Below are 16,156 nucleotides of genomic sequence, written 5' to 3'. Positions count from 1 at the left end.
TCTTTTTTCAATTAGAAGATCTCCTACTTGAGAAGTCGGGGGATATGTAAAATATATGTTTACGTGTACGTCATAATTCATATACTTTCACACAGGCGAGTTAACTCCTCAAATGCTAATACAAATGAGTATTACTGTAAGTTGTTGTAGGATGATCTAAGCTACAGTATATGCTGTAGTGTATTTTAGGAAATGCCTCTCTCTGTATACAATACCTGAGCTGTCAGCAGACCTTGTTGAAGTAAGAATGCAAGATCTGAGTATATGTTTTGAATATATTGTAAGACTGAAGTTGACGAAGGAATGTGTCGTTCCGAAAAGAATGTTGAACAATTTAACATATAGATGGTACAGTCTGAGGGAAAATATAAGCGCACAAGATGCAGAATTCGTTGAATTTATTTCTTGTGAAATATTTTGCAGGCAATGAGACGCGAGGGTTGTGAACAGAGTGAACCGATGTTGTTGCACGCAGAGAATGCACGAGTGGGTGACTTTCTTAAACCTGCTGCAAAAGGCGTGCAGTTGTAACATAGGGAATATGCCTCGGAATCGCAACGTGTCGACTACCCGAGCACAACGGTGTGTATTTCATCTGACATAAGTTGAAAGGTAATTGTGACCAGACTGAATAGTTTTGACAATAATCTATATATCTGTCGCTTGCAATGGTAGGATCAGCAGGCCAGTGTAATCAAACTTAATATAACTACCAACAACAACGTATAGGGAGTAAAACCAGAGCAGCTGGATGCCCTACCTAGAATATCCCTGCATCATTAAAAACTGTTGACTACATCTTACCAGCGTTATTTACAATAGATACATTTTTTCTTGGATATTCTTGTGGGAACTGGTGTTTTGGGTTGTTTCGCTAGCCGATCTTGTAGTTATCGACTTGTAATGAGTGGTACACAAATGTCGGACTTTGTTTTGTCAAACTACCATCTGTTTCAATTCTGTGTTCTTAAACCAGTGACTGATACATTGCAATTAAGATTAATGCATTTTTTACTTTTGTTTTATTTTGCTATGGTGATAGTGGTGTCCAAGTTGCCGCTTTTTAAACATTTGAAATAAAATCCTAACTGAAGCAAACTGACATGTGGCCGGGTTTCACCGTTTCCGTACGACCTTTTTGAAAACCATCACGCTGTCGTTGCTGCTTCTTTTATACTTTAGACTTGCATAAACCAGTGTTCTGCTGGCGGAATTCGAGTCACCACCGCATGATACATTTACATTATTTTTATGCCATTGTTTATTAAATTTAATGGGAGTTAGATATAATGAACATATGTAAACCCCTCGCGTCTAATAATTTGCGACAGGGTACCCTTTTCGCGCATAGGTGACTCGGTTTCAAGCGCAACAGGCGATTGTTCCCTTGCGAAAGATAGGCTTGAGTTACTATAGGCGGGAAAAGTTTTTACTTTACTTAATGCTGTTCAAACCATAGTGCGTCCGAATAGCTACTTAGTAAGCATTTACAGGCAAACAGTTAAAATAAAACCCATACTGACTTACACACAATTATATGTGATAATTTCCCAACGGTCGCACTGTTCTGGTTTTACTCTCTACCCTGTAGTCTTTTGTTTTAATGTTATTGTGTTACACCGCCGTTGAATAAGTGAAATATTCTTGAGTAGGGCGTAAAATGCCATAAAATAAATATATACTGTAATGTATGATAAATGTGATGACAATGTATTAAATATAAATATAAATAAATATATACTGTAATGTATGATAAATGTGATGACAACAACGTCTAGTATTTCTAGATAAGTGACCTCTAATAAATTCAAGTTGACATCGCTGCATTTTTCCAGAGTTACCTAATTCTACTAAAGCCATGGTGTTAGAGGGCATGTAAATTGCTACTATTCAAGCAATGATATGAACAGTTTAATAAACCCCTAACTGGGGTAAACTGACAAGAAGTGGTATTTCATCCGCTATGGTTGACCATTTGCTCTGGTTTCACTCTCTTTGCTGAACGTCTTTAATTACAATAGATTTATATATGAACAGTATTAACTCTAGGAGAAAGTCGTCGTTGCCATTCAGTAAATTAACGCAGAATGATTGTCGTTCAGACATATCAGGAAATTTATTTTGATTTGCAGAAATATAAATATATATAACATCAATCTGCAAGGCATAAAAGCCCAAGAGTATCCAGCATGTTTGCAATTTCTAGAAACACAGAATTCAGAAGGACCACTTATCACTGTCGTGTTATCATATGTAACCAGATATCAACATTTATTCGTCACCGTTTTTCATTTGCAAAGAGTCTCGTTCTGTATAGATGGTAATAACCAAAGAATAAATCTATAGACAATGATGTACAAAATAGGCCACAGGTGTAAACATATTAATAATGGATATGGTTTAAATAAACAATATGAAATATAAAGTGAGTAGCGAGATCAAAGCCAGGTGTGTTGGGTGGATTCACAATAAGCCAGAGATTGAGCAAAATATCAGGTGTTAAAAAAAGACATTTTTAAATGAAGACGCGGTACTGCGTTGGAGGTGATATGGAAAAGAATTGAAGGATATAGTATGCAATGGATGTGAGGAGTTCATATGGTGTTCTCTATCATTTTAGAAACATTTTGGAATATGTATACTAATATGAGCGACAATAAGAAATGGACAAGATTATACCATTTGCACAACCATAGAAACAAGATCCGTGTGAAATTTCATACAATACCTCCGAGTAACATACGCACACATATATAATTGCATATGCGCTCTGGTGTATATAGCGCAAGCTGTAAACCCTAGTTGGATGTACAAACCCTTTGAGGTGTATATATTCAGGTAGTTGATACTTGCGAAGGTTTAATTATTCCAACTTCGGATTGTCCACCTGTTAAGAGTGGAAATCTTTGCAATGTTCCACCAAGGTGCATCAACTTAGCATTTAACGTAACGGTCACTGGATTTCATCGATTTGCAATGTACATTACTATCTTCACTTGAGCTTAGTCAACACATGATGTGAATACACTTAAAAATTTACAGAATTAAGGCAATATGGCGTTTTAAGGCCAGATTATTGTCCAACATGGAAACCGTGTTTAAAATTACATTTAACCAACACACACGAATACATCACGGCAGTCAAGTATAGTAAGACATCGCTGGTGTTACCTGCCCTAAATACAATCTTGTTTTTAAAAATAATATACTTTATCTTATCGCATTTAAGGAGCTAGCCCCGGAATCATAATTATGACTTCATCTTAATTTAGATTTGTTCTAAACTTGTGGTATTATCCCTTATCTTGGATTAGAGCATAAGCGATTATTTTCAGTTTTGTCATGAAAGTTTTAGCGTAATAATCCTTTTTCGAAATTAAGACTAAATTTGACTTAAGTCTTAAACAGCTTCACTTTCCTGGGGCATGGTGTCACTTTCCTGGGGCATGGTGTCACTTTCCTGGGACATGATGTAACTTTCCTGGGGCATGGTGTCACTTTGACGTATTAGTTTATTTAAGGTCACCTCACGATCACTTCAGAAAGACGAATAGCATAAGGAAGAAAGCAGCACTTCTAAGCAACCACACATATTAGTATGAATGATTTCAATAGTTATCTGGAGATAAGTGACACTTTCTTTGGTTAGGGGGTTTAGAATTTGTGGTACATCATCCGGACGTTTTCTTGAAACAATATTAAGAGCACCAAAACGCTAACTGCACAGAGAGAATTGTTGATCCGCTGGGAGAATAAACTCGCATGTAATCAACAGGACAACCTTTCTGCTTTAACCTCATGATTCAACATTGTTCACAATCTTTGTCGCTTAACAATGTACAATGTTCGCTGGACCGTCTGGTCTCTTGCTGATCACCGTCGTTACTGGAATCCAGTGGGCCGGACACTGTACCGATGATCTCTGAATACGTGCATTCGTATTTCGGACTGTCTTCAGCGGAACCAGAGCTACGTCTTGTTTGACCGTTGGTCCCAATGGATCTGGCGGCATCGCTGGACACGGACGAATTGCTGGAGCACTTAGAAAGTCTGTAACGATATGAGTGGAAATTTTCCTGAACAGTCGTTCCCGCCATCACAGCACGTCGAGGGCTTCTTCTATTGACTTCCCTATCACAAAGGCACAGCGCCTTTTTCTCAGTTAGATTCAGGGGCCCCTTGTCGCTTTGGGCCAACGTTCCCTTTTCCTTAAGGCTGCTGGAAGCCGAGCTGGCTTTTTCTGGATCGGATCCCTCGTATATTCCGCTATCCAGGAAAGTATCCCGCTGATTCTGACCTGCCGCATTGACTACGTTATTATACGGAGGATCCCCAAGGGGAACCCCGTCATAAGCATTGCTGGTTCCAAGAAGGGAAAGCAGGTGCTCTTTTCTCCGCGAGTAGTCACTATTTACGGAGCTGACCACACCGGGCGAACCACAAGAGGCCAAAATTCCCGATCGACTTGGAGAAGCACAGGTGGCTTGAGGTCGAAGATAACCTGAAAAACAAAATGTGTAATTGGACCATTAATTGAATGACTTAATTGATTCATCCAAAATTTGCATTTCACACGCCAGTGTTTCCACCATAATGCTGGCCACTGTCGTACAAATGAAATATTCTTGAGTACACCAATAAATAAATAAATAAATAAATACCAGGACGTTAAGGCGGGGAATTGGCCCCAGTTTAAGAAACTGTGCTAACTGACTATAGCTGATGTGAGTGAGTACGCTAACTGACTATAGCTAATGTGAGTGACAGATGTTAACTGATCTTTTCCTGTTATATTTATTGATTTATTATATTGTTGTTTAAAGCCGTATTCAAAAATACGACGTACTAAAGTATTCACTAATACCACGGCGGCTAGCACTGTGGTGGGAGGAAACCAGGCAGAGACCGGGTTAAACCCACGATCATCTGCAGATTATATGGCAAGCATGCCATAACCTCCATACATACACTGAAGCGACCTATAGGTCATAAAATCGAAAAATGGTTGTCTGTTCCAGTCTCATTGAAATATCTTCTTTTTTTGCATTAGACACTGTAGCGGTGAACGTTTACAGCTTCTCTTCACATGGCACCGTCATAACTTCTAAAATACTTTCTTTATTAATTGATGGTTTGTGTTGATGGCAACCTTTGCTCTTCTTCCCTTGGCGCTCAGCGTTAAAGATGCTTCCAGGTGCCGGAATGCTTATTTATTTATTTGAAAGGAATCCGAACTATCGCAGAAAACGCCAAGTACAGGAAAACCTCTTTAGTAAGACCGAGTTGGCGAGAGCTAGTGAGGGACATGGCGAAGCCATCTTGCACATCGCCAGATACCAGCCACACCTCTTGTGTAATAGTGAGTCGGTGAAAACCAAGTCTTAATACTTGACAAAACTCCCGGTTTATTGAAATGGTATCATATAGTCCTTTACCAATCTTATACCATATATTTAACGTTCCCGGTCAGTTATCACAAGATCAACTTCCAAAACAGCATTCAAACACTGTTCAGCCATCAAAAAACTAAAGCGGAATACAAGGTGAGAAATCAGGGGCCGATTTCAAAGCCATTTCTTACTTACATGTATGTCAAAATTTGAAATACGATCTTAAAAGCTTATTTTCGGTTTGAAATTTGACTCAAGTCAGAAATGACTTTGGGGAATCTGCCCCCGGGACTGTCTTATATTACGAGAAGCTTGTTAGCTTTCAATAATGTGAAAATGACGAAAGGAATATTTTACGCGCGTAAACTGAATCAGTAGTCAAATCCTGCTGACTGCTTCTCTGCATGACTCCATCCTATTTTCGTACATAGTATACTTTCTTAGTTATTTGGTAGTTTGTGTTAAACGTCGTTTTGAGAATTGATCTTGCGATTATTGACCTAGGATGTCCATCTTGGATGACGGCTGGTATACAAATGCCCGTTTCGACGCATAGATGCATGCTAGTTTTTAAGTAGCTGTTAATCGAAAATATGTCCCTCATCAAAAATTCATATATCCAAGTGATAGTATTGTTCAAAAAGCTTCATAAAACGGTGTATGTACTGATAAATATTATGACTGAGCCGTGAATAGCAGGTGACAACATACAATCATGATATACCACTGCTAATGGTGTAAATTTACACCCGCATGTAGTGTTTTGGTGCATTATATTATACAATTCATGGGGGTCTCTGTTGCCAATGTGGTTAGGGTGCCAGCGCGGTGCAAGGACACAGGAGCCTCTCACCAATGCGGAAGGTCTAACAATATATATGGTCAACCAAGCTCACCTTAGAATGCAAATGTATTAAAGTGCATTTAACTCTTTTCAGTAAAAGGTTAGGAAAATAAGTGATGGTATCTTCAGTTTGGTGTATCTAATGATGACGAATTCATGCTGGCTTCCTCTCCGACCGTACATGGGAAGGTCTTCCAGCCTGCGGATGGTCGTGGGTTTCTCCCGGGCTCTGTATAAGTGAAGTATTCTTGAATACGACGTACAACATCAATCAAATAAATAAATAAATAAATATATAAATATATAAAAAATACAATTTACATCACACAGCATACTTTGCCAGCTTAAAATACACTTGCGGTTTTGAAAACCGGTTGGAACTCACCTGAATATGTGCTCGAGTTTATGCTGACTAGAGGCTGTAACACAAATAAACATATTCATCATAACATGCAGTCAGTGTGTAGTTTCTTCGCTAAGGCATTACACTTACCAAGAACAATGTCTAAGAATAACCTGGAAATTCTTACGGAAGTATAAACGCATATCGTGTAATGTACTTTATCCCGCATCAGACAAAACTCTCTCATTGTTAATGGACATGAACGGTCCCGTCGGGACGTGTATAATCCTGTGTACTATAGCCGATGCCATATTTATCGGCTGACTTGGTTATCTCCTTGTTTCGGGTATGAAAAGAGTGAAGAGTCGGGAGCGATTTGTCGATGCATCAGTTTTCGTCCAATATGAGGTTGATTAATTACCTTAGGCTATTCTGCTTTGAAAATGCCAACAGAGCACTGAAAAGGTAACTTCAGGATATCTGACTACGTTTGATTAGATTGTCTTGGCATTCATGTCAATTCAATAAAATACAGAACTTACAACTGAAGACTGCGTTGAGCTTTTATCCAGAATTGGGTGCTTTGAACAAAATATTCGCTTCCGCACCTAGGAAAAATAAAGAATTTTAATCCTTCAGTTATATCGGTGTACCTCGGCGTTTGTGTACCCACTCCCCGGATTGCTGATTGACCCACAATAAGTCCAAATAAAATACAAGTTTGTCTTAAGAAAATATCTATCGGGAGTGACATTCATTGGATAACGCAAATTAGAAATTATGTGTAGCCATGTAAATACTTGAGCAATTTACTGAACTTAAGAAGTTTCGTGATACCGGGAACTGACCTTCGGAGCCTGCATGACGCAGCTAGGCTTGTTCAGTCTTAGTTTCACGACTGGCGTCCTTGTATGGAATTATAATTATGAATGATCCAGAAAATTGTTTCAGTATCCGTTTGAATCACGTTGTAAATAATTTAGATAAAGAAAATGCACGTGTATAAGACATTAATAGAAACAAAGACTGAGGCAGATTTTATGCGTTTTCTCACATCACTTCCTGTCTCATCACCGTGACTCCAGTGACCGGCGCTGTTTAAAGCTATAAGACGGTAATATGCATTAAGATTTCTAAAACGGTTTCAGAAGCCCCGGGCCGCCATCACAAATCTTTGTAAGTCACATTTCTCGTAACTTTTCTCGTAGAAGACTTTGTCTAGGTTGAAGTGCCATCAGGCGACGTCATTTATGAGAAAAGTTACAAAACACTGATTTACGAAGTGAAAGTGGCCCTGTACAAAATTTGCCAGTGGTGATAGTGATGTGAAGCGTAGGTACAAAGCGGCGCATACGCTATAAGGAGTATGATGTGAGGCTTGTTTTGTTTTTGTGAAGTGATTTGTTACAAACAATATTTGGGTGGGTGACTGCATACACGAACAAGGTGCTTGGGAAACTATTTCCATCTAATAATGTATCAACGTGTAAAAGACTGTAACAAAATGACCCACCTGAATATCACAGAAACAGCGGAGTATCAAGATGCTGAATCCCTGAAAACAAAACAATAATTTGTATATTTTATACAAATTATTATTGTGTATAACTTTGATAAAAATCAAACTACATGTGTATTTAGCACATTTAGCAAAGGGCAAACCAGTTAGACCTGTACACTGGCATTGTCAGTACTGGCACATAATAAACCATTCTAAAGCATTTCCGCCCACTTATTACAGTACATACGGCGCAACAACTGGGGTCATAAACGGCTGGACTAAGTCACGATTAGGTCTTTAAAAGCTGACAACAAGTAATTTCGTTTGCTGACAAAAAGAAGTGCCTGCATGCTACATTCGGCATATTCTCGTATTATAGCATCATCAAAACTACACAGAGCCAAAAAGACAGTCACGGGTGTTCACATGATAAATCTGATATAGTTTAATATGGGATCGTTAATTTATTATCCCGTAATTTTAGTCATGTTCAACAATGACATTGGGCGTTCAAGTGGACGTTCATGTCAGCATCTGGCGTCATCACCATATACTATCTTTGAGTTTCTTTTTGGGGAAAGTATACCATTAAAAGGAAACATTACATTAACAAAAAGAAAACAAAACTTAAGGAATATTTCTTCATATGGAAAAAAAATTATGCATAAAAAAAATAAACGTAATAATGCATATATCTCTATGTATCGTCTTACCAGTAGTGGGTTAAGAAAGAGGAAGACGTAGAAATGAACATAGTATTCAGATATCTCAATGACAGCTTTGAATATGCCAATTAGAAGAAGGAGTACAAGGATGAAAGATGAGTGCCACACACGGTGTCTGAAATGAGAAAGAACGATAATATTTATTTATTTTTTATTTATTTATTTCATTGGTGGTTTTCACCGTACTCAAGAATATTTCACTTATAAGACGGTGGCCGGCATAATGGTGGGCAGAGTTCGGGATAACCTACCGGCATCCGGAGGTTGCTGCCAACCATAGTAATTTTTCTGTACAGACATACTGAAGCATATGTTCAACCGAAAGATTCGCATGTGTACACGTGCATGTAAGTTACAGTGTTTTAAGTTTAAGCATACTGCTGCCAGAGCTAAACGTAGTAAAATTTTTGTGCCGAAATGGGATTTTGTATTTCATGTCGAAAACAAGTGTAAGATTCGAAAACATTCTCAGCGTATACCACTCATCAATAAACAAACGGACACTCAAAACCCATTATTACAAGGTACATTCGGTCGTCGTAAACATGAAACTCCAATTCTGATGCCCAATTGCATAGTACACCGCTTTTCACCATAACAGATCAATTTTAATATACATTACAAGACTCAATCCGCCATCATAAATATGGGCCACTAACCCTGATACAATCACATACATACAAAACAAAAGAAGACACATGCGATGCAGAACACATAAACGCACAGAAATTATTATCCTGGCGTGTCTCTTTCATTCAGTTTAAAATATTTCAAGAAATAACTTGTGTCCATTGCAAGGCTTACTTGATTTGTCTTTTATCGGGCTGTCGGGCTTGGTCAGTCCATTTCATGACTGATCTGAGGCTGAGACATGAGAGTACGGCACTGATCTGAAAACAAAATAGTTTTCTGAAACGTTCTCTCAGCAAAGCAAACACTCATACCACCTTCTCTCGGAAAATCAACCATTTAAATCGCCTTATCTCGGCAAACCAAACACTCATGTCATTTCCTCTCGGTAAAGGAAATTCTCTCGTAATAAATCAAACACTGATATAATCTTTTTTAATCAATAATACACTGTTAAGTTTTTAAACCAATGTATCGTCTCTCAGCAAATAAAACTTTCTTGTCATGGAGACCGTAACCTTGAGAATAATTGCTCTGAAACTTTAAATGCCAAGTCATAGGAGCAGCCAATTGAACCCATGTGTGGTCTTAATTGGCGTTGTTGGCTTAACTGAAGAGTACTTCGGTTACATTTCATCGCACAAGACTATAAGTGACAATAATACAAGAAATCCCTGAGGAAATCAGTTTACATCCTAAACTACAAGAATCAGCAAATGTGCCCCTTCACAAACGAAGCTTTTATCTTTGCTTGCTTCAGCATACTGCAGATATCTACACTTACCCCTAAACGGACATTCAGAAATAGCAAACTACTCCCCTTGCTTCTATCTAGACAATTAAATGTCAATGGACACAGCGTGCCGTGTGGAGTGACTGAGTGCTTGGGGTTTAACGTCGTTGTGCCTTGTGGAATACGTGTGCCGAATCAAACAACCCAAATAAGTCAATATCGTTCGAGAAAAAAACCCCAGCAGAATTCAATGTAAAGACTAGACCATTCAAACTTCAAGTCATCGTCATGACAAAGATGATTGAAGGTAAAGACTAGACCGTTCAAACTTCAAGTCATCATCATGACAAAGATGGTTCAAGGTAAAGACTAGACCATTCAGACTTCAAGTCATCATCATGACAAAGATGATGGAAGGTAAAGACTAGACCATTCAAACTTCAAGTCATCATCATGACAAAGATGGTTCAAGGTAAAGACTAGACCATACAAACTTCAAGTCATCACCACAACAAAGATGGTTCCATGTAAAGACTGGACCATTCAAATTTCAAGTTATCATCATTAGATAGATAGTTCAGGGCAAAGAATAGACGATTCAGACTCCAAGTCATCATCACAACAAAGATTGTACAAGGGAAAGACTAGTCATCATCAAGACAAAGATGGTTCAAGGTAAAGACTAGACCATTCAAACTTTAAGTCGTCATCACGACAAAGATGGTTCAAGGTAAAAACTAGACCATTCAAACTTCTAGTCATCATCACGAAAACGATGGTTCAAGGCAAAGATTGGATCATTCAAACCTCAAGTCATCATCATGACAAGATGGTTCAAGGTAAAGACTAGACCATTCAAACTTCAAGTCATCATCATGACAAAGATGGTTCAAGGGAAAGACTAGACCATTCAAACTTCAAGTCATCATCATGACAAAGATGGTTCAAGGTAAAGACTGAACCATTCAAACTTCAAGTCGTCATCATAAGAATGACTAACGCTACTGCACTGAACACACAAAACCCAACACGGGATTCATAGATTTGCTTGTCTTTTAATAAGAAAAATTAAAAACAGGTGTCAAACAAACCTCAGGTTTAATTTTTCTTTCTTTTTAACAGTATTAATATAAGATAAAACGAGCAAGAATCATTACTGTGATTACTAATATTTAACTTACGAGAATTAAGATGGACACGGGCACGATCATAGCAACAAATTGTTGTACGCTGGACTCCTGGCTGTAAGAAATCCAGCATCTGCCGAAAGAAACGTAAACGATGGTAAGCGAATTTGTAATTTTTACAATTTCCTTGTAAAGCTATTGAAGCATTAATATTGTCATCCAAATTCAGTGTTTATGCAGAAATAGTAGTGGCCTAAACAATCTTATATATAAATAATTCATTGGGTTTTATATATTTGTTTGATTGACGTTTTACGCCGTACCGGTGCTCAAGAATATTTCATTTAAACGACGGCGGAAACCATTCTGACAAGAGGAAACTTTGTAAAGCCCGGGAGAAACCACGCCCATTCGCAGGTGAGTTCAAGTCCATGTCATGCTGCCTTCTCTCCAATTGTACATGGGGAGGTCTGTCAGTAACGTGCGGATAGTCGTGGGTTTTCCCCGGCTCTGACTGGTTTCCTCCCACCATAATACTAGCCTCCGTCGTAAAAGTGGGATATTCGTAAAACACCAATCACACGAATAAATGTGTTTTTTTCGTATAATAAAACCAACGACCATCCGCAGTTTACTGACAGATGTACAATTGGCGTGTAAGATTGTTTATGCAACTTTGTTTATGCAACTACTATTTCTACATAAACACAGTATTTGGATGGCAGTACGATGCATGCTGTTGGATGGGATACGAGAAATTGTCGGCTCTCGAGAAGTGATAATCACTGCTCTCGAGCTGACAATTCCTCATATCTCATCCCACAGTATGCACTATTTTATACTCTCCATTGACATGCCCCTACTAATGTAGCGTTTCTCATACTGTACATTGACATCTCTCTACCAATATAGCGTTTCGCACACTGTACAGTGACATCCCTCTGCTAATGTAGCTTTTCGCATAGTGTACATTGACATCCCTCTACCAATGTAGCAATTCGGATTCCGTATATTGACATCCCTCTACCAATGCAGCCTTGTGCATACTGTACATTGACATCTCTCTACCACTGTAGCGTTTGGCATACTGTACATTGACATCCCACTACCAGTGTAGCATTTCGCATACTGTACATTGACATCTCTCTACCAATGTAGCGTTTAGCATACTGTACATTGACATCCCAGTACCAATGTCACATTTTATGTCACACCTTGCACATTGTGCACTGGCACTGGACTGCGATTATAAACACACGACTAATATGGCATTACACATTTCAGATTACAATCACACAACCAATATGGCATTACACATTGCAGATTACAATCACAAGACCAATATGGCTTTACACATTGCAGATTACAATCACACAACCAATATGGCATTACACATTGCAGATTACAATCACAAGACCAATATGGAATTACACATTGCATTACAATCACAAGACCAATGTGGCTTTACACAATGCATTACAATCACAAGACCAATATGGCATTACACATTGCATTACAATCACACGACCAATATGGCATTACACATTGCAGATTACAATCACAAGACCAATATGGCTTTACACATTGCAGATTACAATCACAAGACCAATATGGCATTACACATTGCAGATTACAATCACAAGACCAATATGGAATTACACATTGCATTACAATCACACGACCAATATGGCATTACACATTGCAGATTACAATCACAAGACCAATATGGCTTTACACATTGCAGATTACAATCACAAGACCAATATGGCATTACACATTGCAGATTACAATCACAAGACCAATATGGCATTACACATTGCATTACAATCACACGACCAATATGGCATTACACATTGCAGATTACAATCACAAGACCAATATGGCATTACACATTGCAGATTACAATCACAAGACCAATATGGCTTTACACATTGCAGATTACAATCACACGACCAATATGGAATTACACATTGCATTACAATCACAAGACCAATGTGGCTTTACACATTGCATTATAATCACAAGACCAATGTGGCTTTGCACATTGCATTACAATCACAAGACCAATATGGCACTACACATTGCAGGTTACAATCATGGAACCAATATGGAATTACACATTGCATTACAATCACAAGACCAATACCGCATTACACATTGCAGATTATAATCACACAACCAATATGGCATTACACATTGCAGATTACAATCACACGACCAATATGGCATTACACATTGCATTACAATCACACGACCAATATGGCATTACACATTGCAGATTACAATCACACGACCAATATGGCATTACACATTGCAGATTACAATCACAAGACCAATATGGCATTACACATTGCAGATTACAATCACAAGACCAATATGGCTTTACACATTGCAGATTACAATCACACGACCAATATGGAATTACACATTGCATTACAATCACAAGACCAATGTGGCTTTACACATTGCATTATAATCACAAGACCAATGTGGCTTTGCACATTGCATTACAATCACAAGACCAATATGGCACTACACATTGCAGGTTACAATCATGGAACCAATATGGAATTACACATTGCATTACAATCACAAGACCAATACCGCATTACACATTGCAGATTACAATCACACGACCAATATGGCATTACACATTGCATTACAATCACAAGACCAATATGGCATTACACCTTGCAGATTACAATCACACAACCAATATGGCATTACACATTGCAGATTATAATCACATGATTAATATGGCATTTGGGGGGTCTCTGTGGCTCAGTTGGTTAGCGCGCTAACGCAGCGTAATGACACAGGAGCCTCTCACCAGTGTGGTCGCTGTGAGTTCAAGTGCAGCTTATGCTGGCTTCCTCTTCGATCGTACGTGGGAAGATCTGCAGCAACCTGCAGATGGACGTATGTTTTCCCCGGGCTCTGCCCGTTTCCTACCACCATAATGTTGGCCGCCGTCAGGTACAGCGTAAAACACCAATCAAATAAATAAATAAATGAAGATGGCATTACACATTGTATATTACCAATGTGTACCAGATTTAGAGACTGATTTGGCAGAAACAACATCGTCTTTGATAGTTTATTATGTGGCCTGGAGCATGTGTATATTGCAGGAAGAAATGAGTTGTGTACACATAATGAGTTGTATATTACAATCTCACGACCAAAAAGACACCTTATATACTGTACAATATAATTAATCGACCAATATGCCGTATACATGTATATATTAGATGTATATATATCATATATCAAAATCAGACAATCAAGGAGATATCTTATAACTAAACATAGCCAAGGTGACGTGTAACAGACTATACATCGTCTCCACTCTACTCAGTGTGACATTTAACATTGGCGTCGGAGCACACAACACGAGACCTAGAATACTGCATCTACACCAGGTTAAACAATGTGACAGCTAGTACACCGTACATTGTCATCAAGGTATCTATCAGTATTCCTTGACAGGCTTCGTTACCACAATGATTTCGCTACACAATGACGTACATATGGCCTCTAAGTGGTTGTATACTCACACGTATTTACATCTGTAAGCATTATTCCTGTAATCCGAGACGTACAGGTAGACCAGCACGATGATGAATATCGATGGAATTCCTAGTTAACAAAGGAAAGACGAGCCACATAATGATGAGTGTAAAAACGACTGCACCTAATTCAGGAAGTTGAATATTAGGAGAAGAACATGGCAATTGTTGATGTGTCCAGGTGTGGGAGGACACTTAGATCTGAGAATACTATTATGGTTCGTGATCCGATGGTTCTATGCCTTACGACTAACTTCGATCGATCGAGATAGAGAGAGAGAGATATATCGTTGGGTACCAGGCGTGTTTGTTTGTATTTTCCCATTTTCACATACTTTAATACCGATGGTACGGGAGAGCCCCTAGGTTTTGAGACGTCACTCTAGATAACTACAACATTGCAAAATGGCGTCACCAAATGAGTGGTACTGACGATTATTTGCTATTTATTTTGTTGGTAAGCGATGTAGAAATTTTAAAGTAATTATAAAGCACTTCTGGAATACTACTTTATTAATTAATTCAGATTTAGAGACTGATTTGACAGAAACAACATCGTCTTTAATGGTTTATTAGGTGTGGCCTGGAGCATGTGTATATTGCAGGAAGAAATGAGTTGTATACACCTATATTGTAACTAATAACACCCAGCAACTCTCTCAAAATGTAGATTTTACATCTGGTAAGAATAGCATAATATGCAGACATTTGTCGACAATTCCTACACGATTTTCCAAGATACGTCATGGTCAAGAGAGGCGTTCTGATCTTTGAGTTTGATAGAATGACCCGATTTTGTGAAGTTGCTTTAAATACTATGACGGGAGAATCTGGTATTTAAGGAGGCTATACCAGAGGTTTATTGCAAAATATCGACTAGCGCAAATCCAAACGGATTTTTGCTATTGCTTTAGAATAGCTAAAACACTTGCTTTTCAGAACATATTAGGCTCGCCTGTGCACGTGTTTTGGTTCAAGGTCGGTACTAAGCCTATACTAATGTGTCAGATCTTCTGATATTCGGCAGAGATCTGATAATTGGCTAAGATACACTGATCTACCCTTCTAGTATTGACATAGGTTACAGTGTCTGGACGTTCTGGTCTTTAAATAGGATGCAAAATGGTTTGACGTTCTGGTGTTTAAATAGGATGCAAAATGGTTTGACGTTCTGGTGTTTAAATCAGAATCGATAAATTCTGGTTTTTAAATAAGATATAATCTCATGATATTTTAGTGTTTAAATAAATTACAATGTTTTGACCCTCTGGTGTTTAAATAAAATACAATGCCT

The 16,156-nt window shown here is 38.3% G+C and overlaps 1 protein-coding gene across 1 annotated transcript in view; it reads right to left on the bottom strand.

The window, feature by feature from the left end:
* Window positions 1-2,188: 2,188 nt before the first annotated feature.
* Window positions 2,189-16,156, bottom strand: part of LOC135471372 (adhesion G protein-coupled receptor B1-like) — a 39,768-nt gene continuing 25,800 nt past the window's right edge. The window contains exons 15-22 of the mRNA XM_064750583.1: window positions 14,851-14,932; window positions 11,348-11,426; window positions 9,608-9,693; window positions 8,792-8,918; window positions 8,091-8,132; window positions 7,120-7,185; window positions 6,620-6,653; window positions 2,189-4,501 (exon numbers count right to left, since the gene is read on the bottom strand). Coding sequence (XP_064606653.1) covers window positions 3,804-4,501; window positions 6,620-6,653; window positions 7,120-7,185; window positions 8,091-8,132; window positions 8,792-8,918; window positions 9,608-9,693; window positions 11,348-11,426; window positions 14,851-14,932 — 1,214 coding nt within the window. The 3' untranslated portion in view covers window positions 2,189-3,803. The remainder of the gene's footprint in view (window positions 4,502-6,619; window positions 6,654-7,119; window positions 7,186-8,090; window positions 8,133-8,791; window positions 8,919-9,607; window positions 9,694-11,347; window positions 11,427-14,850; window positions 14,933-16,156) is intronic.

The sequence above is a fragment of the Liolophura sinensis genome, chromosome 7, assembly GCF_032854445.1.
Source record: "Liolophura sinensis isolate JHLJ2023 chromosome 7, CUHK_Ljap_v2, whole genome shotgun sequence".
Classification (NCBI taxonomy): Eukaryota; Metazoa; Mollusca; class Polyplacophora; order Chitonida; family Chitonidae; genus Liolophura; species Liolophura sinensis.
Note: the sequence above shows the minus strand (reverse complement) of the source record. Positions and strands in the feature narration are given on the sequence as shown.